General features: G+C 41.0%; 1 protein-coding gene across 1 annotated transcript in view; it reads right to left on the reverse strand.

The window, feature by feature from the left end:
- TRPM1 (transient receptor potential cation channel subfamily M member 1) overlaps positions 1-22,948 on the reverse strand; it is a 77,898-nt gene that overhangs the window by 10,699 nt on the left and 44,251 nt on the right. The window contains exons 21-25 of the mRNA XM_063596969.1: positions 21,544-21,795; positions 19,827-20,019; positions 17,190-17,334; positions 15,772-15,974; positions 14,996-15,128 (exon numbers count right to left, since the gene is read on the reverse strand). Coding sequence (XP_063453039.1) covers positions 14,996-15,128; positions 15,772-15,974; positions 17,190-17,334; positions 19,827-20,019; positions 21,544-21,795 — 926 coding nt within the window. The remainder of the gene's footprint in view (positions 1-14,995; positions 15,129-15,771; positions 15,975-17,189; positions 17,335-19,826; positions 20,020-21,543; positions 21,796-22,948) is intronic.

A 22,948-nucleotide genomic window follows, 5' to 3' on the forward strand; every position in this document is an offset into this window, starting at 1 on the left:
CTTTAAAAATCTTTGAATCTGAAGTGAGTGTCTGCAGACAGCATGTAATTACACCATATTTTAAATATTCATTGTGCTAGTCTCTGTCTTAGAGAGCTTTATCTATTTACATTTAATATAATTACTGGTAAGGAAGAACTTACCTCTGCCATACTGCTATTTATTTTCTATATGTTATGTCTTTTTTTTTGTCCCTCAACTCCATCATTACTGCTTTCTTCTGTGTTAAATAGGTATTTTCTAGTGTATCATTTTAATTCACTTAATATTTCTTTTCTTTTTTAAGATATGGGGCCCTGCTATGTTTCCTAGGCTGGCCTTGAACTCCTGGGCTTAAGTGATCTTCCTGCCTTAACCTCTTGAGTGGCTGGGACTACAGGCATGCACTACCACACCTGGCTCTTGTTCTTTCTTTTATCATATGTTTTTGAGTTATTTTCTTAGTGCTTGCCCTGGGGATTATCAGTAACATCTGAATTTATAACAGTCTACTTTAATTTAATGCCAATTACTTTTTTTTTTTTTTTTGAGATGGAGTGTCACTCTGTTGCCCAGGCTGAAGAGCAGTGGCAAGATCTCAGCTCACTGCAACCTCTGCCTCCTAGGTTCAAGTGATTCTCATGCCTCAGCCTCCTGAGTAGCTGGGATTACAGGCATGTGCCACCACACAGGCTAATTTTTGTATTTTCAATAGAGATGGGGTTTCACTATGTTGGCCAGGCTGGTCTCGAACTCTCGACCTCAGGTGATCCACCTGCCTTCGCCTCCCAAAGTGCTGGGATTAGAGGTGTGAGCCCTTGCATCTGGCCTAACACCAATTATTTTCAATAATATACACAAAGTTTACTCTTATAAAGCTCCATCCTCCCCCCAAGTTATTCTGTTATTATCACAAATTACAACTTTGCACATTGTGTACCCATCAACATAGATTTGTAATGATTGCTTTATGTGGTTGTCTTGTAAATCATGTAGAAAATAAAAAGTAGTTACAAACAAAAAATACATTTATAATGCCTTTTATATTTACCTATGTAGTTACATTTACTGGTCCTCTTTATTTCTTCATGTGGATCTTAGGTTATTGTCTTATGTCTTTTCATTTCTGCCTGAAAAACTATCTTTAGTATCCCTCGTAGTAGGTTTGCTAGTAATGAATTCTCTCAGTTCTTGGTTATCTGGGAATATCTTAATTTATCCTTCATTTTTAAAGGATAGTTTTGCTGCATATATAATTTTTAGTGGACATTGTTTTGCTTTCAGCACATTGGCTATGTCATCCCAAGGTCCTCTGGTCTTCCTGGCTGCTGATGAGAGGTCAGCTTTTTTTATCTAATTAAGCATCCTTTGCATGTGATGAGTTGCTTCTCTCTTGCTGCTTTCAAGATTCTTTTCCTTTGGCTTTTAACAGTTTGACTATAATGTTAATTGGTATGGATCTCCTTGAGTTTATCCTACTTGGAGTTCATTGAGCTTCTTGGATATGTAGATTCATATCTTTCATTAAATTTGTAAAATTTTGGCCATTATTTCTTTAAATATTGTTTCTGCCAGTTTCCCTTCTCTCCTTCTATAACTCTCATGATGCCTATGTTGTTCTGCTGGATGGTGTTCTACAGGTTTCAGACTGTTCAATTTCTCTTCATTTCTTCCCCCTGTTCCTTAGACTGGGTAATTTTTAACTGATTTATCTTCCAGTTTGCTGATTCTTTAATCTACCTGCTCAAATGTGCTATTGGGCCTCTAGAGTGAATTTTTCATTTCAGTTATTGTACTTTCCAATGTCAGAATTTCCTTCCCTTCCTTCATTTCTTTCTTTTTCTTCTCTTTCTTTTTTTTTTTTTTTTTTTTTTGACACTGTCTTGCTCTATTGTCCAGGCTGGAATGCAGTGGCAAGATCACAGCTCACTGCAGCCTTGAATTCCTGGGCTCAAGCAATCCTCCCACCTCAGCCTCCCAAGTAGCTAGGACTACCGGCACCACCATGCTCTGCCAGTTGCCATGATATGCACCACCATGCCTGTCCAGTTTTAAAAATGATTTTATGTAGATGGTGTCTTGCTCTGTTGCACAGGCTGGTCCTGAACTCCTAGCTTCAAGCAATCCTCCCTCCTTGGTCTCCCAAAGCTCTGGGATTACAGGCATGAGTCACTGTGCCTGACCTATTTTTTTAAAAAAATATATAATTTCTACCTCTTTTTTTTTGAGACCTCGTCTACTACTTGATATAATTTCCACCTCTTTATTGATAGTCCCTTATTTGGTGAAAAATCCTTCTCATACTTTCCTTTAGTTCTTTAGAGATGATTTCCTTTAGGTCTTTAAATCTATTTAAAATAGCTAAAATAGTTGAGTTAAACTCTTTGCTAAAACGTCTAATATCCAGGTTTCCTAAGGGATGGTTTTTAAGGTTGTCCTTTTTCCTGTGTGTGGACCATAGTTTCTTATTTCTTTGCATGTTTTGTCATTTTTATTTAAAAGTGGACATGTTGAGTATTATAATGTGGCAATTCTAGAAATCAGATTCTCTCCCCTCTCAGGCTTGTTGTTATTGCTTAGTGTAGTTGTTGTTTGTTTAGTGTAGTTGTTGGTTGTTGTTTGTTTAGTGATTTTTGTAGTTGTTGTTTGTTTAGTGATTTTTCTGAAATAATATTGTAAAGTCTATATTCTTTATGTTGTGTGGCCACTAAAGTTTGTATTTTATTAGCTTAGTGGTCAGTTAATACTTAGAGATTTCCTTAAATGTGTGGAACAAAAACAACAAAATCTTCTAGTCTTTTCTGAGAAGCTGTATGTGTATATAGGGGCACATCTTCAACACTCAGGCAGTTTACATCTTTGCCTTAGCTTTCACTTCCTGCTTGCACAGAGCCTCAAGATCAAGTCAGCCAGAAATGAGCTTATAGCCTTCTCAGGTCTTCCTGAGTATACACACAGCCCTATGCATGCACATAGCTTTCTAAATTCCCAGGAATGTGTTAGAGCTTTTCAAAGCTCTTATGGACATCAGTTTTTCTCCCTAGTTTTTTGGTTAGTCTATTGTTTGCCCCAGCTGTCATCTGTCACCTGAGGGAGCAAGCACTAAACCCTTTGCCTGTAAATGTTTTTGACAACCCTTCCTCCACCCCTTCTAACTAGAAGCTTTAGTACTGGGCCTGTTCCAACTCAGGTGAAATACCGACGAACCTTTCAGCTAGACTTTCAAGGAGCTGCCCTGTAATTACAAAACAAGTAATTATAATTCTTTGCATATGAGATTCTTTCTGCTCCTACTGGTACTAGGAATGCAGGTTGTTGTTTTCAAGGTGACTACTCAACTGGAGAGCAGAGGATAGGACAGGGCTAAATTAAAATGTCACAAAGCTCACTTTTCTTATCAAGATCCAGCCATTTTGTTTAAATAAGAATGCCCTAGGTTTCTTAATAAGCCATTGCTTAATTTCCAGAGTGCCACAAAATATAGACTCTGACAGTTTTTGCCAACTTTGTTGTTGCTTTTATGGTGGGGCAGAATTCCAGAGTTCCTTACTCTACCTGCTTTTGTTCATGTCACCCCATTCAATGCCTTTGGTATGTGAATAAGGAGCAGACTCCTCCACCCCTGACAGACACAGTCTGCAGGTGAGCTCTGGAGTTCATAACTTTATGGCATTACTTTTCCAAGTTCCCCCCTCTCACTATCTCCCTGATATCTCCAGTTCCTCAGAGCTTCCGTTTTCTATCCTCCAACCAGAAAGCTGGGGCTCAAATCAAAGCAAAGAGCAACGATTGACTTCACCCTCTTGAATTTTGATGCAGTGGGTAGGGACTTCACCAGACCACTGGATTTCCTGCACCTGACTTGAGGCAGGGGGTGGGGGGTGGGGCTATGGGACAATAGAAAGGGAAAAAGGTGCTCTTGGAATAAACAGATGAGATTATAAGCAGATGAGATGAGGTCAAAGAATAATTTCATTTAATATTAAAAGATATATAACCTTGGCTGGGCACGGTGGCTCATGCCTGTAATCCCAGCACTTTGGGAGGCAGAGGCAGGTGGATCACCTGAGGTCAGGAGTTCCAGACCAGTCTGAACAACGTGGCAAAACCCCATCTCTACTAAAAAATAAAAATAATAAATTAGCTGGGCATGGTGGCATGCGCCTGTAATCCCAGCCACTTGGGGGCTGAGGCAGGAGAATTGCTTGAACCCGGGAGGCGGAGGTTGCAGTGAGCCGAGATCGTGCCATTGCCCTCCAGCCTGGGTGACAGAGCGAGACTCCATCTTAAAAAAAAAAAAAAAAAAAAAAAAAGAAGAGAAAAAGAAAAAAGATATATGACCTCATGTTGTACCCCAAGCTGATAAAGCAAAAAATGTTAGTTATAAGGAACAGCCTCTTTGCCTCCAATGTCTTCTCACTCCAAAAAGATAACACAGAAACACAAGCACGTCAATCTTTGATTTAAAACAATAGCAGCTTCCCATCACACTTAAGATAAAAACACAATTTCATTGCAGTGTTGAATGCAATGAACAAACCAAAGAGTATATTAAAGGAAAACCTTATAATCTCCATTGGCAACCCTATTCTACAATTTGGACATTGACACTTCCTCATACTATGTAAAGTGCTATGAGAATGTAGCTTTAACTCTTTCCTTCCATCCATGGCAGCCCTTAATCTTAACACCCTATAGAGATTTCTGTTCCTCATATACATTCAAAGCTCTTGAGAATCTGCCCTCATCTTCCCATCCTGTCTCATCTTGTTCTTCATCCCCACATTTCCTCAAGGACCCTTTGCAAACATGCCGTCATCATCAAAATTAAAAAATAAAATAATCTTAGAACTTGAGAACCCCAAATGCCAAGGCATTTGATGACCCCAGCTGTGAGAAAACCTGTCCTAGAGCTTTCAGCTACCTCTGATGTTTGTGGAAGAACTAGATGAATGAAAGCTGTCTTGGTGATGTCAGGGACCTCAGCCATTGCATGGAAACATATGTTACTATCCTGGCTTTAGGCATGATTTAATTAGATTATCATGGCTGTGTTATTTATTATAGGGTTTGCAAAATTTTTCAAAATAATATTCACTTTACAAAATATGCCAATACCCTCAAATATTTCAAATCACATAGTGAAATAACTTATAACTATGTTTTTAGTATAACAAGTATTCAGCACTAATAAATGATTTCTTTGAATAGTGGTACTTTTGTGATGCAAAGTGTGCTTTCTTACACACGGTGACACTGATTTCTGATCAGGTTGATTATCTTCCTTTCCCTCCAATTGAAGTTTGTGGCTTCTGTAACTATTTCTGGGTTTGGATTTACTTGTAGATGCTATAAATAGCTCCACTAGGTTTTTATTTTTCACATTATGGTAGCACTGACTTCACAGAAAAAAATTCCACTTATGAATACTTTTGAAAAGGGCATTAATGAGGCCATTTTTCTAACCACCAAATACATGATTTCTTAACTGGCAGGCCTAAGAGCAATTCCTAAGGGCCACCCTCCATCCTTTTGTATCAAAAGAAACTATAAACAAATGAAATCTATAAACTGTCTGGGCCCCAATTAATCATTCTCCTGACTTTGAATAGAAATTTAAGCTGCACTTGATTTATTACAATATTTGCTCTGTCCTTAACTGCATCATGTGTACTGCTACTAAAGTCACGAGGAGCCCAGAACCGCATGTGCTTAATCAGTCATGATTAATAATAGCTGTGATCCTCCACGCCCATATTTATCTTTTGACTCACAGATTAAATCTTTGGGCTTTTCTGTTAAAAGGATACACCTGAATGCCCTAATCAGTCTCAAAACCTGGCGTACACACACACACACACACACACACACACACAAAACTTGTTTTTTAAATTAAGAAATTCGGCCGGTTGTGGTGGTTCACGCCTGTAATCCTAGCACTTTGGGAGGCTGAGGTGGGCAGATCACCTGAGGTCAGGAGTTCGAGACCAGCCTGACCAACATGGTGAAACCCCCATCTCTACTAAAACTACAAAAATTAGCCGGACATGGTGGCGTGCGTCTGTAGTCCCAGCTACTCGGGAGGCTGAGGCAGGACAAAGGTTGCTTGAACCCGGGAGGCGGAGGTTGCAGTGAGCCGAGATCACGCCACTGCACTCCAGCCTGGGCGACAGAGCAAGACTCTGTCTCAAAATACATAAATAAAATAAAGTAAAAGATTGTACCAGATTAACAACTGATATTACATGTCATGACTCTTTTTGTTTAATTTGGTTTTGAGAAAAAACAAAAGCCGTTTCCGATTAACATGTGGCCAGTGTCAGTGTTCCCTTTGAGATGTGCCCATCCACATTTGCATTCGGGATGAAGCTACTCCACCAGCCCCTCTTTATTGTACTTCTGTCCCTGGGGAGTGATTTATCAAACATTAACAACAGTTGCAGCATGATAGCAACTAAATTAAATGAATTAAATGAAACTGTGTGCTCTGTGAACTGTAAATGCTACACAAGTGTCAAAGGACATGGCTGTGTGAATATCATTGCAAATCTTCTCTATATTGGGGTATATCTATTATTAAGGATATTTGATTTTGAACATGATGCCACTAAGCCTGAAGGTGGTTAAATGAAAACATACTTTTTGTTAAGGGGTTGTACATAATGTGTTCTGTTTCATTCAAATAATAGGTATGACAATACATGAATTTGTGGAACTTTTGCATTAACTTCCAAGAGAATACCTATGTATGGCATAACTTTATTGGACTTTGCATAGACTCTTGTCTATTAAACATAAGGTCCAAACTCATGTCCCTGTGGTAAGAGTCCCTGTGTGTCTTTCCTAGGAAGGACTGAAACATCTGGAGTTCTGTAGTAAGCCAGTTGTTAAAAACTGTTTTATTTAATTTTATTTATTTATTTATTTATTTATTATTTTATTTTATTTTTGAGATGGAGTTTCGCTCTATCGCCCAGGCTGGAGTGCAGTGGTGCGATCTCAGCTCACTGCAACCTCTGCCTCTCGAGTTCAAGCAACTCTCCTGCCTCAGCCTCCCAAATAGCTGGGACTTCAGGCATGTGCCACCACGCCCGGCAATTTTTGAATTTTTAGTAGAGATGGAGTTTCACCATGTTGGTCAGGCTGGTCTCGAACTCCTGACCTCAGGTGATCTGCCCGCCTCGGCCTCCCAAAGTGCTGGGATTACAGGCGTGAGCCACCACACTTGGCCTTTTAAATTTTAGATTTATTTTATTTTTCATTTTATTTTTGAGACAGACTTTCACTTTTGTTGCCCAGGCTGGAGTGCAATGGTGCAATCTCGGTTCACTGCAACCTATGCCTCCTGGGTTCAAACAATTCTCCTGCCTCAGCCTCCCAAGTAGCTGGGATTACAGGCATGCGCCACCATGCCCAGCTAATTTTTTGTATTTAGTAGAGACGGGGTTTCACCATGTTGGTCAGGCTGCTCTCTAACTCCTGACCTCAGGTGATCCACCTGCCTCAGCACCCAAAGTGCTGGATTACAGGGATGAACCACCACACCTGGCCTTTTTAAATTTTTGAGACAGAGTCTCACTCTGTTGCCCAGGCTGGAGTGCAGGGGTGCAATCTTGGCTCACTGCAAACTCCGCCTCTCCGGTTCAAGTGATTCTCGTGCCTCAGTAGCTGGGATTACTGGCATGTGCCACTACACCCGGCTAATTTTGTAATTTTAGTAGAGATGGAGTTTTGCCATGTTGGCCAAGCTGAACTCGAACTCCTGGCCCCAAGCAGTCAGCCCACCTTGGCCTCCCAAAGTGCTGAGATTACAGGCGTGAGCCACTGTGCCCAGCCTAAAACTTGTTTTATATGCAGTTATCTTTTCATGGGAAACAGTTGCCCTTCACCTGCAAGGAATCTCATAAATTATATGGGAACATTTCCTTAATGATAGAGTTAAATGTTAACATAAAGACATGATGTTAGTGGAGCTAGGTCCAGTTCATACTTGAAGAAACCCCTGTTTCAAGATCCCATGGTATTCTATACTTGAGTTCTAAAACTATTCCTACCCTATAATTTAATTCCAGAACTACTGATCATAAAGTTATCTTATCCACTCTAAATTTTACATCCAGCTATTTTAATTTCCATCCACTTCTTCATACAGGGCTGGCTGCCTTTTACATTTAGTAGTTACAGGAAGAACACCAGGATAGAACCTTGTTGTGCTTACTTACAGAGTTTTTATGTGTGAAAGACTAAATGAAGACTAATCATAAAAGAACAAGACTCACGTCTTTCTTTTTTTTGTTTGTTTTTGAGAGGGAGTCTCTGTCACCCAGGCTGGAGTGCAATCAGTGGCACTATCTCGGCTCAGTGCAACCTTCGCCTCTCGGGTTCAAGAGATTCTCCTGCCTCAGCCTCCCGAGTGGCTGGGATTACAGATGCTTACCACCACTCCCAGTTAATTTTTGTATTTTTAGTAGAGACAGGATTTCACCATATTGGTCAGGTTGGTCTTGAACTCCTGACCTCAAGTGATCTGCCCACCTCGGCCTCCCAAAGTGCTGGGATTACAGGCTTTCGCCACCATGCCTGGCTAATTTTTGTATTTTTAGTAGAAACGGGGTTTCACCATGTTGACCAGGTTGGTCTTGAACTCCTGACCTCAAGTGATCCACCTTGGCCTCCCAAAGTGCTGGGATTACAGGCTTTTGCCGCCACGCCTGGCTAATTTTTGCATTTTTAGTAGAAAAGGGGTTGCACCATGTTGACCAGGTTGGTCTTGAACTCCTGACCTCAAGCGATCCGCCCACCTCGGCCTCCCAAAGTGCTAGGATTACAGGTGTGAGCCACTGCTCCCGGCCAAGACTCATGTCTTTCTTCTGGCTTTTTCATTCTCTGTAATAAACAGTATACTGAATAGTTACTAAAAGAACATTAAGCTTTCTGGGATTCTAGCTGTATGCTGCCTCATTTAAATATACCCCAGACTTCCTGGGTTTATAGAATTCAAGTCATCTAATCATTAGCCTTTTCTGGTTATGTTCTGTTTTCTATTCAGGCCAGATTCTGTGGTTGGCCATGAAGTTAAGCACTCATTAATAACCTATGTTCTTTCTCCCTTACTTGCAACACGTTAGTGCCAATCCCTAACCCCCCACCTATTGCTACCAGGACTCCAGGACTAAGCAAGGATATTTGGTGCCTGGAGGCAATGTCGTATGTTTATGCTGCCATTTGCAAACACTAGCATCTTTGAGGTCTCTCCGCAGACTGGTTTTTGGGCGCATGGCCTCCTTCAGCATCCATGCCGTATGTACAGTTGTCTTTCTGTATCCCTGCCTTTCGGCTGTACGGTGTCACCGATGAAGGTCATGGGAACCACACTGACCTGGCCCAGTACAAAGCCATGTTATCTAATTTAACTTGCATCTTTGTTATTCCTGCCAAGCAATCCTGGTTATCTCCTTTCCTGCCATATTTCCCCTAAAAGTGAACTCACTTGACTTGAATCCTTCCTACTGACTTTAAGTCAGTGATGTTGATTGTTGGAGAGGTACACTTTGCCCATGCCCAGTTTTTCTTTCTATGTGTGTGGACTTTTCATTAGTAATGCTCTGACATCATTCCAGGCCTTTATTTATTTTGGAGGAGGACTGCTCATTTGGTTGGAGATTGGGGACCAGGACACCGCATGCTTGTCTCTCTGTCTTGGTCTTCTGGTAGGCTTAGCGCGCAGGCTAAACTCTGCCTGTGGGAAGCAAGGCCTGCGGTGGCTGGTGCTGCCTGTGGCTAAGTGGGTATTCCTAATTCTGGGTGAGTAGTAGGCAAGAATGAAGCCACACCCTCCAGTACAACTTTTATTACTAATAAAACTGATTTTTTTTCTCTATCCTCCTGAAGTCTGCATCTGTCTCTGAATTGGCTTTCAAAGTCAGATCAGGAACAAGGGTGTCATCCACTGGCACATCAAAATTTCAACATTTAATGCCATCTCCTTCCTATTATCCAAGCAACCTTGAACCCTATGAATTTAGAAGATTAAGGTATTCAGACAGGATCATCCCCAAACATCTTCCCCATCACTGCGCATTTGCCATTCTACAACCTTCTCTACATTCAAAGAATCCCCCACCTCCTTCCTAAGACTGATCTCTCTTTCAGTTCCTCTAGTTACTATCTTGTTTCTTCTAGGAAGGTCTCCATTACCAGCCATTTCTCTTTCTGGTCACATGGGAAGAGGATGCCAAATAAAAAGATTTCAAAGCCACAAATTGCTGATTTCCCATCAAGCCTGCAGGCAATCCAGGATGGGGCATGATGTCTCATGCCTGTAATCCCAGCACTTTGGGAGGCTAAGGTGGGAGGACTGCTTGAGGCCAGGAGTTCCAGACCAGCCTGGGCAACATAGTGAGATCCTGTATCTACAAAATATGCAAAAATTAGCTGGGTGTGGTGGTGCACGCCTGTAGCCTCAGCTACTCAGGAAGCTGAGGCAGTAGACTCACTTGAGCCCAGGAATTGGAGGCTGTAGTGAGCTATGATCATCCCACTGTACTCCAGCCTGGGCAACAAAGCAGTACCCTGTCTCTAGAATTAAAAAAAAAAAAAAAAAAAGACAAAACACTTTAATCCATATCCACAAATCTGACAAGAAACCACTTAATCCAGAAAGTTTTGGGGGAATCAGAAAATGCTATTATATGTTTAGCTCATCTAAGACCCATAGCTTCTTAAGTACAAGGCCAACTACACTTAAAATGTATAATTTATGAGTTATATCCTGCATATTGTGAAATGTCAGACATTAATAAAATGTATGTAAATGGAGGTAGACGATATAAAAAAAGCAGAGAAGAGGCAACGTACCCCACATATTTCAAAATCCTATAGTAATATATTTGATAATTTAATATTAAGTTTGGTGTTAGGCTTCCTTGAAGCCATGGAAAAAAGGAAAACACACTGGATAACATAATTCTCATTGAGAAAAGGAAGTTGGGTCTCTGACAAAATTTTGTCAGGAAAGATTCTTTCTAGCCCAATTGCTCTTGAACCTGTGAACCTGTGATAAGGGATGCTGAACCACAAAGAGAACAGTGTGCTCCGTAGTGGATGTGCAGAAGACACAGATAGCCTCAAATCTCCCAATGATAAGGACTCATGTTGCCAAATATTCTCCCGGAGCAATGAGGACAGAACACATGGGTTGACGAGGTCTACTTTGGCCATGCTGCCAGAAGTTGACCAGACATGGTGGCCCATGCCTGTAATCCCAGCATTTTGGAAGGCTGAGGCAGGAGGATAGCTTGAGCCCAGGAGCTTGAGATCAGCCTGGGCAACATAGTGAGACCTTGTTTCTACAAATAATAAAGGAGTTGTTTATAAAATGTTCTTATCCCACCAGCCCTCATGGCTCTTTGATGTTATCCCTTTGAGCAAAAAGATGGTGCCAACACCAACACTTGTTATCCTTCCTATGGCACAATCCTTTGGCTCTTGAGTCTGCTCCTACTTCCTTATAGTAAAACCAGTGTCTTGAACCTGGAGGGAGCATAGCTGGTTTCCTTTTTGATATTCCACGAGGGAACTCATTAAGGATGGGATAGAAATTTATATTCGAATCAGGAGAAAAGCTTTTAAGTCATCCATTCATTCAAAAAAATCTCGAGGCTGAGGCAGGATTGCTGAGGCCAGGAGTTTGAGACCTGCCTGGGCAACACAGTGAGACTTCCTCTCTACTAAAATAAAAAATAAAAAAAATTAGCTGGGCGTGGTGGCACATACATGTATTCCCAGCTACTTCAGAGGCTGATGCAGAAGGCTCGCTTGAGCCCAGGAGGTTAAGGCTGTGGTGAGACCTGATTGTGCCACTGCACTGGGCACAGAGCGAGACCTTGTCTCAAAAACAAAAACAAAAACAAAAACAGAAACAAAAGTCTGGCTCTTACTATGTGGAGATGTGCAGGCTCTAGGTATATCATGGTGGACCAAACCCAGACATGGCCCTGCCTTCATGCAGCTTAAGGCCTGAGGGTCCTGACCTGGTCTAAGGTGTGAAGTGGTGAAGTTTTCCATAAGGAATTGGCATTTGGGCAGAGATCCAAGGAAGAGGAGCAGGGAAGGAGGGTGAGGTGCATCAGACAGAGGGCACAGCCCATGCAGAGCCCCTGTGGCAGGAAGGAAGCAGTGCTTTGAGGAAATGAAAGAGAAATCGAATACAGAGCATGAAGGAGAAGATAGTGCATGGCAAAGCCGGAGAGAGGGCAGGGCCTTGCAGGCCTGAGGACAGTGGGGGCCACAGAGGGTTTTTCAGGAAAGCCAGTGCAGGAGGGAACAGGACCCCATGAGAGCTGACAGTGCAACATGGATTGAAACAGCAGAAACAAATATGGAGAGCTCAGGTAGGGGCAGCTACAGGAATGGAAGTAGAAAATGATGGAAGCCTGTACTAGGTGCGTTGGGGTAGGGATGAAAAAAATAAGTGGATCAGGATGTATTCACGAGGGGAAGTAAACAGAACTTGATGATTGTTAGTGAAGAATAGGGAGGTGCCACAATGATTTTCCAGTTTGCTAACTGAGCTTAAAGGTGATGCCATTCACAGAGACTGGAGTGCAAGTTTGGGAGGAGAACCCTGAGAGCAGGGCCCCTATGACATCTAAGTGGGAGTGGTTGGTAGGACTGACCCAGTGTTGTGTCAATCAATGCTGAATCGTATTGCAAATCTCGTTGCAGGACTGAATGTTGGATCTTACAAAATGTTGGAACTTTATGAGAAAAAATAAATGGTTAAATTGTTAGCATTTTATAGGTAAATTTCCAAACATTAGGAGAGAACCATGAATTTGGTTTCTGCACAGAAGCACTAAAAGCACCCTGCGTGGAGGAGAATGATTAATGGGTACCCATCCTGTGTGAACACGCCTGTAAAACTGAGTCATGAGAATCGGTAGCTCAGCTCTGAAAGCTACCAAGACAACAGGGAGACAAGGCAGGGGCTGACATGCTCCTAACCAGACCCTACAGACTGAATAGTGCTGGCGAAGACACGACCGAGAGAAGAGCAGGAAAATCATCAAATGGGAAATGGTGATGCAGAAAATAAAACTAATTTTATATAGAAAGAATATTAAAGAAATGGCAGAAATGCTTGAGTACTTCAAGTGTGATTTTTAAAGTAGTCACAGGTGCCCAAATAACTACTTTTATTTCCATCCTCCCACCTTATCCCTTGCTTCTCAGCTGGCTTGGCTAAGAGGGAAGGAAAACTCCCTTCTCCTCAAGCCTTCTCCTCTTTCTGTCTTGGGCATTCACCTGTGAGTCAGCCTGACAAGGCCAAGGGAAATGGAGGGGCAAGAATGTGCTCCCGTCGCTCCTGGGATCTCAGCCGAGGGAAACAGGAAGCAGCATGTTTTCTCTGCCCTACACACTTTCATCCCTATTACGTGTGCACAGAGCCCCCAGAGAAAAACGCAATTTGGTAGTGACCTGATAACCACATTCTTGCAGCTTTGGTCCAAGAATGGTAAAAATCCAAGGAATGCCGGGGAAGGGAGAGGGGGAGGCAGAGCAAAACAAAACACAATCTCCATTGTAAATGACTGGTTAAAATTACGTTCAAGTTAATGTCTAACTAAAAAGTGGAAATTTGATTACATGGGGTACCTTAACTTTCTCATGAAGAAATAATTTTTATACCTTGAAAGTTTAGCAATTACTGTTAAAGCATCAAAGAAACATTTCAAAGTTTTATTAAAAATTCACCTTGGTAAGGAAGAAAGGTGGTGCAGGTAACCCTAGAGTTTAGCTGGTTGGATTTGGTTGGGTCACAAGGTGACTGGGTCTAGGAGGGAACCGGGGCCAGGGACCCACAGTTGCCATCTCCCCTCCTGTGGGCTGGGGCAGAGTTTACTGGCCTCAACATGCACCAGGGAGACCTAAGGTGCATCTGTGAATTCTGTTGTAATTGTTTGGGAACTGTCAGCTGCAATATCTTTTTGAAGTCCCACCCTGTTTTTATGGCTCTCAATGTGTCTATTAGGAAACTTTAATTCTGTGTACTCAAGGATAGAAAGCAGAGCTAGGCATGGCTCCTCTGAGCTCATCCTTCTGGCCACATTGTTAGTGAAACCCTTTGGAACAGTGTGTTATCAGTCACCAAGATCTTTAGCAGGCTGAAAATGCTTTTAGTACATGATAAAGGCTCTCAAAACTTATGTGATAAAAAGTGCAGACAGTGAAGGTCTATTGCTCCTGTCTACCCTTTGCCAGTTGCTCTTTCCCAGCTTAGGGTAGAGCAATACTACGAAGTTTGGAAAATGTCACCATTTCTGTCCCTCGCGACCTGACTTCATTTACTCATTCACTGGTTCACACATCCTGCATTCATTCACTCTGCATTTATTAAGCATCACTGCGGAGATGAGGCTGACCTTGCTGGGTACTGCGGATGTGAAGGTGTCTGAAAGACACACCCTGCCCTAGTTTAGCGGATCCCACCCTCATGGGGCCAGACACCTCATCCCCCACCCTGCACCCCACCCCTCCCAGTTCCCACTCTCAGGGGAGCCCCAGGAGGGAGCCTTTTCCTCTGCCCTGTGAGGCTGGGAAAGGTGTTGCCAAGGTGCAGCAAGCAGCTAGGCCGGATGAGGACAGTCCCCTGGGGAGGACCATACTCGCAAAGGGAAGTTAGGAACAAGAGCTGGGAGAAAGATGGCTTTCTGTAGCTTCCATTAACCTTGCGGAAACACCCCCACTTTGGGGTAGGGGGTGAAGGTAGTCAAAACTGTTAGGTTTTCTTTCGGCCCAGGATAAATAAATGTCATTCCCTTCTATATCCAATGCACAGTTATTGCCTAGTAACTTTCTCACTATTTCGTGGGAACCCCGTTAAAACGTAAAGTTTAAATAAAACAGGAGAACTCGGAGTGCATGTTTAAATGAACTCTGGCATCCCCCACAGAGTGGGGCGCCCGAGTCAGCAAACCCTTGGCTCACGGGCCCGCGGTGGGGACGCTACACGTACCTCTCAGAAGTGACCCGGATGCGCTCGTCGCTGGACGACTGCTGCTCATCCTCCTTCTCCCGGAAGTGCTCCTGCACGCACTGCTCCTCGAACTCATGCAGCCTCTTTAGCTCCTCGTCGCTAAGGAAGAGCTCTGTGTGAAGGGAGAAGTGTCGGCCACGTGAAAAACAAGAAGAATCAGTTTCGTGGCGTCAATGAGAATTTCACAGCCCCACTTTAATTAAGCTCTCTTCTCCGCCACTCCTAAGGCAGTTCGCCACTACTCCAACTGATTTTTATCTAAAAAGGGGTTGTCATACGCCCCAACCCTCTATCAGTTGGAGTCAAACGGCCCGCTTTTAAACATAAAAAACAACATTACATTTACTGGGAAAGTAAAGCCAAGTAATATTTCCTGGAAAACTTTTTGCACTTATTTTTATGAATAGAGTCAAACGTATAGCATTATTTTCTCATTTTCTTTAGATGCAACAAATTAAGACGTTTTGAAAGGAGCATTGAATTTATATAGAAATTTATAGAGTAGAGTTATTTTAGAGAATTAGCTCAACTTCTGGTCTCTATGAGCTGGCTTTCCTAATATTAATTACTAACAAATTAACGAAACTAGAATAAAATGGGTACAAAATGAGAAGCCTTTTGAAAAGAACAGCAGTTGGACTGAGTGTGGTGCTTTTCTCACGAGCAAGTAGTTGAGTGAGATTTCTGTGAGGATGTCCAATTTGAACACTATTTTGAAATCAGCGCAACTTAGAAATGAAGAGCCCTGCACATACTCAATCCACGATCCCGTTCCTCTTGGTCCCCTTCTCTCTTTTTCCTGCAGCGGCCGCTGAGACGCATAATGATGATGTAGATGTGGCTTAAAATGATCATCGGTGGGGGCAGGACTGGCCTGTCATGAAATGTCATAATCAGCTGATATCGCTGGAACTTCCACACCTGGTTGGATATTGATTTTACTTCAAAGAAGGTATTGCTTTAAAAAGAAGACATTTTTTACAGTTAGTTATATTACTTTTTATAGTGATTTCCCAGAGCAGTCAAAGTTACTCACATGTAAGTGAAAATACTCAATGAGATGGCCTTTTAGTGCCCTTTAGTACTGATTCCTTGATTATCCAATCTTTTGGTTTATCCATCAATGTGGATTATCTGTGCTTAAGGACATTGTATTCATAAATAGCTAAGTGTAATAAATTGCTATGTACTGCTTTCTTGAAAAACCACACCACAATCTACTCATATACTCAGGAAATTTAATTTCCTATGTGTAGCGGTATAAGCCATTTAACTAAATGCTTTCACATGTTTAAACTTTCAATTCTGTCTAACAAGTAGATGACTACTTTTTTTTCAACTGAATTAATTAGTTATTGAACTCATTTGATTGAAGGTTCGTTATTTTGGACATGGGGTAGGTACAATCTTTGTCTTATTTTAGCTTCCAACAGGAAGCAGTAAGTGCACGATTTCATTGTCTACCAATACTGGGACCTTAGGAAAACCAGTTACCTTCCCTGACCTTAGTTTTCTCATCTCTCAAGCCAGAAGTTTGGACCAGGTTTTCTCCAATGCCCTGTTCAATTCTAAGATTGCATATTTCTGTGAAGGATTTTTCCCTCTATGTTTTTCATCTTAGAAGCTAAAATCATTTTTTCCAATATTTATTGAGCATGGTCAACATACTCAACACAACATGCCAAATAGGCAGGTTTTATAAGAAACTCGATTTAACCCTTTAAGCCATTTTTTTCTTAGGCCATTTTATCTTGTATTCTATAAATGATCAGAAAAAAATGCTTTACTTGTATTACAGTAATTGTAACAGCTTATGAAACTCATATTGCTTTTTACACCTCTGCTGATGAATAAAAAGCATGACTTAATCAAATATTCTGTACCCCAGGAGACTTTCATCTAAGAAAATATTTTCATTAGATTAAAATACACGCTAAAGTGTTAAAATACTAACCAAGATTAAATTTAAATGTATTTAAGTGTCAACTCTTGATTTATGAATACATTAAGACTGATTAAGTTTGAACAAAGAGACTGCAAAAATTGGATCTACTTAAAAACCCTAATGAAATTATCTGCAAATATATTAGTATCTTGGGAGAGTTCTGAGATTAAATGGAAAATCTGTACAGTAATAAATAATAAGCATGTGGTCATCGGCTGTGACACGTACTTGAACACAGCAATCAGCAGGTTCACCAGCAGGATGTTGGCGACCAGTAGATAGCACGCCATGAGTGCTGGAGTGAGCCAGGCGCCGGGGATACAGGGAGGAAGCCGCTTGCCCTCCTCATCATATAGGTTCTCACCACAAGGAGCTGAAAGAAAAAAATAGTTTTGTCTTTGCTTTTTACATATAATGAAAAGGATAAATATCTCTTACATATGTTTTTCAATACCTATTTCTTTTTTTAATATGATTCTTTCTTATTTCATAAGCAATATTTTTTCCATGGGAAAAAATAAACTCTGTAGCCCCAGCTACTCGGGAGGCTGAGGCAGGAGAATGGCGTGAACCCGGGAGGCAGAGCTTGCAGTGAGCCGAGATCGAGCCACTGTACTCCAGCCTGGGTGACTGAGCGAGACTCCGTCTCAAAAAAAAAAACAACTCACACAAAGAAAAAAGTCAGAAACTCATATCTGCGCTCAGAGATAGTCATTATTTGTCATATTTCTAAACATTTTCCCATTTCTTTATTGTGGCTTTCAAATATAAAAGTCTTCATTTTTAAGCAGACAAATGTATCTTTATGTTTTTTCCCTTTATCGTTATCCATTTGAAAGTCATTGTGGCTTCTAATTATTTAACATCAGCTTATGTTGTCTTCTGGTTGTTTTCTTGGTTTCATTGATACATTAAATTTGAAAATATTTTTGTTATGTTGTATGGGTTAGGGATTTCCTCTACTTCCCAAATTGTTTAATCAACTGTTTTGGTGCCATGTTTGAAAAATAATCTTTTCTCCCTCTGCTCATTTGAAATGCAACTTTTTATCATAGGGGGTCTATTTCTCCCCTAAAAAAGTTAGGGTGATCCCAACAGTGAATTTATGGTTCTCTTTACTTTTTACTGACAGCTTAAAAAGTACTGGCACCAAAAAACAAGAGAAGTATTTGAAAACAGTTTAAGACTACTAGTAATCAGCTAAGGAAAAGGTAATTGAAAAACACATTCCATAGACTAGAATAATCAATTCCATGTAAACTTACGATTAATTTCCATGGCGTAGACTACATAACGATTGGAAAGCAGGATTTTTGTTTTGTTTTGTTTTGACAGGAGGGGAGGAAAGAAAATAAGATGATGGTTGAGAGAAAAGTAAAACAAGTGGTTTAACAACATAACTGTTTTGCTGTGAAGAAATGCAAATATTTTAAGCTTGGGAAATATTGATTCACACTTAGAAACAGTGATCTATTTAGAAGAATTACATACATTAATCATTCTAGAAAATATATATCATGGATATTTATTTTACCCTGTGTCATAAGCAAGAGCAAAAGCTCACTAGTTAAAAATACTGTGAAAAAGACATGATGTTACTGGCAGATGATCAGGTTAACCAATCATGCGCTCCCTATATTCCAACACAAACACCTCATAAGCACAAATAACTACAAAATTATTAGTTAATAGATCAAGAATCAAAAACCTACATTTAATTATGTTACTGAGAATAGCACAGCCTAAAGTTTACCTCTTTACCTTCTCTCATAACCCAATTTAATTTAAAAAAAAAGAGCTCAACAATAAAAATACTACAGTTTATGCCTGGAATCCAGGAACTTTTAACGTGTACGTATATCTACCTAAACTAATATTCTTTTGAAATCAAATTAGATTTTTATGTTCTGGCTTACCAAGCTACTAACACACTTCAATAGTTGACTTTGTGATACTTGCAATAATGATATGGTCAGAATGACATTATAAAAGTTAGAAAGAAGCTACTGCATGAGCTGGTTATTGTCTAACCTAGAGGCAGTAGATATACACTGACAGCCCTACATTCTATATGAGAGGAAGATGATAAAAACTTTCTATTCCCAAATAGCAGAGCTCTGGAAGCAGCAGACATGCTATTATAGCTGATGCTTTATGATAAATCACAACATGCAAATGAAAATGTTGGTCCTGAAATGGAAATGGGACTAAAAGTGCCTCCTTCACTGGTGGAACATTTATTCAACTGTCCTGGTGAAATAGTGTACAAGAACATTTGAGCTTTACATTCCTTCAATCCAGAAGACACCAGCTCAGCCTGCAGAGGGGCTGGGCCTACATTCCCCAGAAATCTGTGCAGGATCATAGCCCATTTCCTCTACTAACATCCAGATTATTTTTGATAATACAAAATAGCACTCTAGTAGTGAAGATGAAATGGGTAGCTATGTGGAAAATGGGCTCTGATGGCTTTAAGAAGAGGATGGTGGGACGTATCAGTTACTCTGCTCTGTTCACTAGTTCATTCTACTGGAAAACACTACCAGCCTTATCCTGGGGTGGGGAGATACTGGGTTGAAGAAAAACTAGGCTATTGGCATTAGAACTGCATTCATGTGACAGGATGTCCATCAGGTCCAGCTCAAGGGAAGTGAGACTCTTTTGGAATTCTAGTGAATTATTTTTAGAATAAAAGAAATGACTGATGTCTGAAAATCCATGTTCCATAATTTGTTCTTATTTCTTTGTAAAATAATTTGATGCCTATGGTGGAGTGACAAATATTTTTTATTTCCAAATTAATACATGTTCTTCCATTAATTTGGAACTGATCATCTGCCTCAGAAGCAGGGAAGAGAATCTTACTATGAATTCTACTCTTACGGTCTATCTGGTCTGCAAACACCTCTCCATAGATCATCCAGTAGGGCATGTAGAAGATGTTTCGGGCCAGTTTCCAAGAAGGCTTCTCCTCTGGATGCAGAATGGCTTGACGGGCTACTCCGAAACTCATGAGCACGACCAGCATGATGACCACAAAGTACAGCATGTCGATCATCTGAGTAAGGAGAACATTTGTCTCTCACTGTCTTGGCTTGTGGGCCAAGTTCACCCTGGCTCATTATATTGCTCTCTCCAATTAAGCACTTCACGAGTGCTTAATTAGGATGAAGAAAGCCTCTTTCCCTTCCTTCCTTCCCATCCCTGGGAAGGCTTTTTCCTACTCCATGCAATGCTTTATGCCTAGAATGTCTTCTAGAACATTGCTATCTTCATCTGCTCTTCATCCTTCTTGCTTCTTCTCTGTTGTTGCCCATAAACACATGTCCCTTAGTAACTACAACTGCAAATGGAGAAAGGGAAGAATTATAAGAAAAGATGGGAGTTTGTAAGGGATACTAAGGAGTAAGAGGAGCAGATACCTAAGGAAATAAAACGATAATGAATTGAGAGTATAGACCAACATTTATTCATTCACTACACAAGTGCTGAGCAATGCCCTGGTTACTGTGGATACTAAACTGGTATAATTCCTAATTTTGAACATCCCTGAAGATGGAGGCCCTTGCTGGAATTTACTAAAGCATACTTCCCTTAGCTCAAAACCACTTGCCCTATAAAGAGTCCTTCCTAAATGTAGGAGGCTTGCTTTCTTCTTGTACCAGTCTAACACTGAAGCTCTTTTAGGTAATGTAAGGATGACCTGCTGGTTCATTTTCAGTTTCATATTCTCTGGCCTGTTCTGGAGTATAAGTCATCATGGTCTAATCACATGGACTTCCTGTGTTCACTCCAGGCCAGGCCAGAATAAATAAGCTGAAGATCATCTGGAGTACAGGTTGGGGATTGGCCCTGGGCTCCCTTTGTCTCCGGCTTCTACCACATGTTAGGAGGTTATAAATCAGGCGAGGTTTTTTTTTTTTTTGGCCTTATATACATTCTGAAGTGGATGTAGTCTCATAGAACATCAAATCCATGTCCCTGTACTAAAGAATGCTGAAAATATGTTTCCAGCCATCAAGAAGTAAATATTTTGAGACATCTATTTTGCTACTGAATTCCTATTGCATCAAAAATTGATGTTCTCTTATGTCTTGGGAAAGTGAAGTAAGCTCTTATAAAAAAAGAGGCTATTTTCTTTTATATTGCTGTCAAAATAGACTCATTAATAATAAATCAGAAGGAATAAAAAACAAGTGTAATTAGTCACCCTACAGTTGAAATATGGTATGGAAGAAGGGAGACAGTATATATTGAGTACCTGAAATATATTGAGAGATATATATATGTGTACGTGTGTATGTATACACACATATATACAGTGTATGTATATACACTATATATGTATATATGTTATGTATATATACACAGTAGGCCCTCAACTCATGTTTTTCTATTGGATTTTATTAAGTTATCAACATGTAGGAGAACTGTGTATCTTAAAGCAAAGAATATTTCCTTTAAAAAGCCAACTGCAAAAGAAAAACCAAATGAAATTGAAGGAAGCCATGCCCAAGGCCTGTTCTTATGTCCTAACCACAGCCAAAGTCTCTCTGGATACCCACAGGATGCCACTACTAACCATCTTTCCAATCATCATCACGTATGGCCCCAGATACTTGTTGACACCAAAGATGTCCAGGACACGGATGTACCAGAAGATGATATCCACACAGTAGATCACCCGGCCATAGCCCATGTAGGGCTGGTTCTGTAGGCGAAGAATTGCTCCAATCATGAATGTGGAAATGGCCACGAGATCTGTGATGTTCCAGTACTCCTGAAGCCAAACTTTGATTTTCTGGCTGAGTTTGCCTGGTTCTGACATGAGGATCTGAAAACAAACCCCAAAGAACAATAAACTGAGATGCCGTATTAGAAGTCTTGTCTTAGAATCTTGGAACAATAAGACTGGTGGAACATTCCAGGTCATCTGGCCCCTTTCCTACTCAAAACGTTTAAACACTCTTCTTCTCAGGCAGGGAGAGATATCTAGAAAGGGAAATTCCACGGAATCCTCCCTATTCTTAGATTCAGGGTTTTACAAACTCAGGAAATGCCTTCTAAATTATGTCCTTCTGGCTGTAATTAAAGCAGCTGCATTTTGATTTCTTTTTTAATTTTCTGGACACGTGCCTGTTACTCCACATTCCAGAGTCACACAGGATGAAAACTCTAGAGCATAGATGAGCCCCACGTGGCCCCACAGAGGGGCAGTCCACCCAGTGGAGATGGCAGAATAGCACTAGGAAATGTTTTGATTTGGCAAAATTCCTTTGCAACTTAGACATGAGAAATTAGGGGAAAGTTAGACCAGGTTTTCCCCTACTTGAGATATTATCCTTTCAAAATCACTGCTGCTTAAGGGGAGACTTCCACAGAGTAAAATGGAAGATATTTAGCAAGCAGCATGCACAGGCATGCACAGAGCCTTCCCAATGGCACAGCTGTCTGTGGTGCCACACTGGGGTGGAGGGTTGCCATGCCAGGTGGTACCCCTTCAGTTGCAGAGGTCTTGGGGATCTCTGTGGTAGGATGGGGCAGTGGCTATCTGTCAGCCCACACAGAAGGGATTCACTAGTTTAACAACCCATGCACACTAGCTGATGGCCACCCTCTCTCTCCTATAACTGGGGGCAGGTTTCTGGAATAAAGAACAGTGTCTCGGTGTATGGTGGACCCTCAGCAAGGTCAGGACAGCACAGCGATGGTAAAGCAGGCCCCTCAGGAAATACCAGTTGCAGCACCTGCAGAATTTGAATGAAGCCCAGCTAGAAAAGGAACAGTAGTAGAAGGTGGCATGTATAATTTTGGATTCAGTGCTCTTTTGGTTTTTCAGGCTCTCATTAGACCGATGCCATCAGATTCCCTCTATCTGGACTAGGTTAATAATGTTTTTCAGTTCAGTGAAAGGGTCAACAGTTACTGCAAAATAATAGTATTGGTTGTATATCAGTTGGAGAAAGGATATGAAATGATGCTGTGGG

This window comes from Pan paniscus, chromosome 16 (genome assembly GCF_029289425.2).
Source record: "Pan paniscus chromosome 16, NHGRI_mPanPan1-v2.0_pri, whole genome shotgun sequence".
Lineage (NCBI taxonomy): Eukaryota > Metazoa > Chordata > Mammalia > Primates > Hominidae > Pan > Pan paniscus.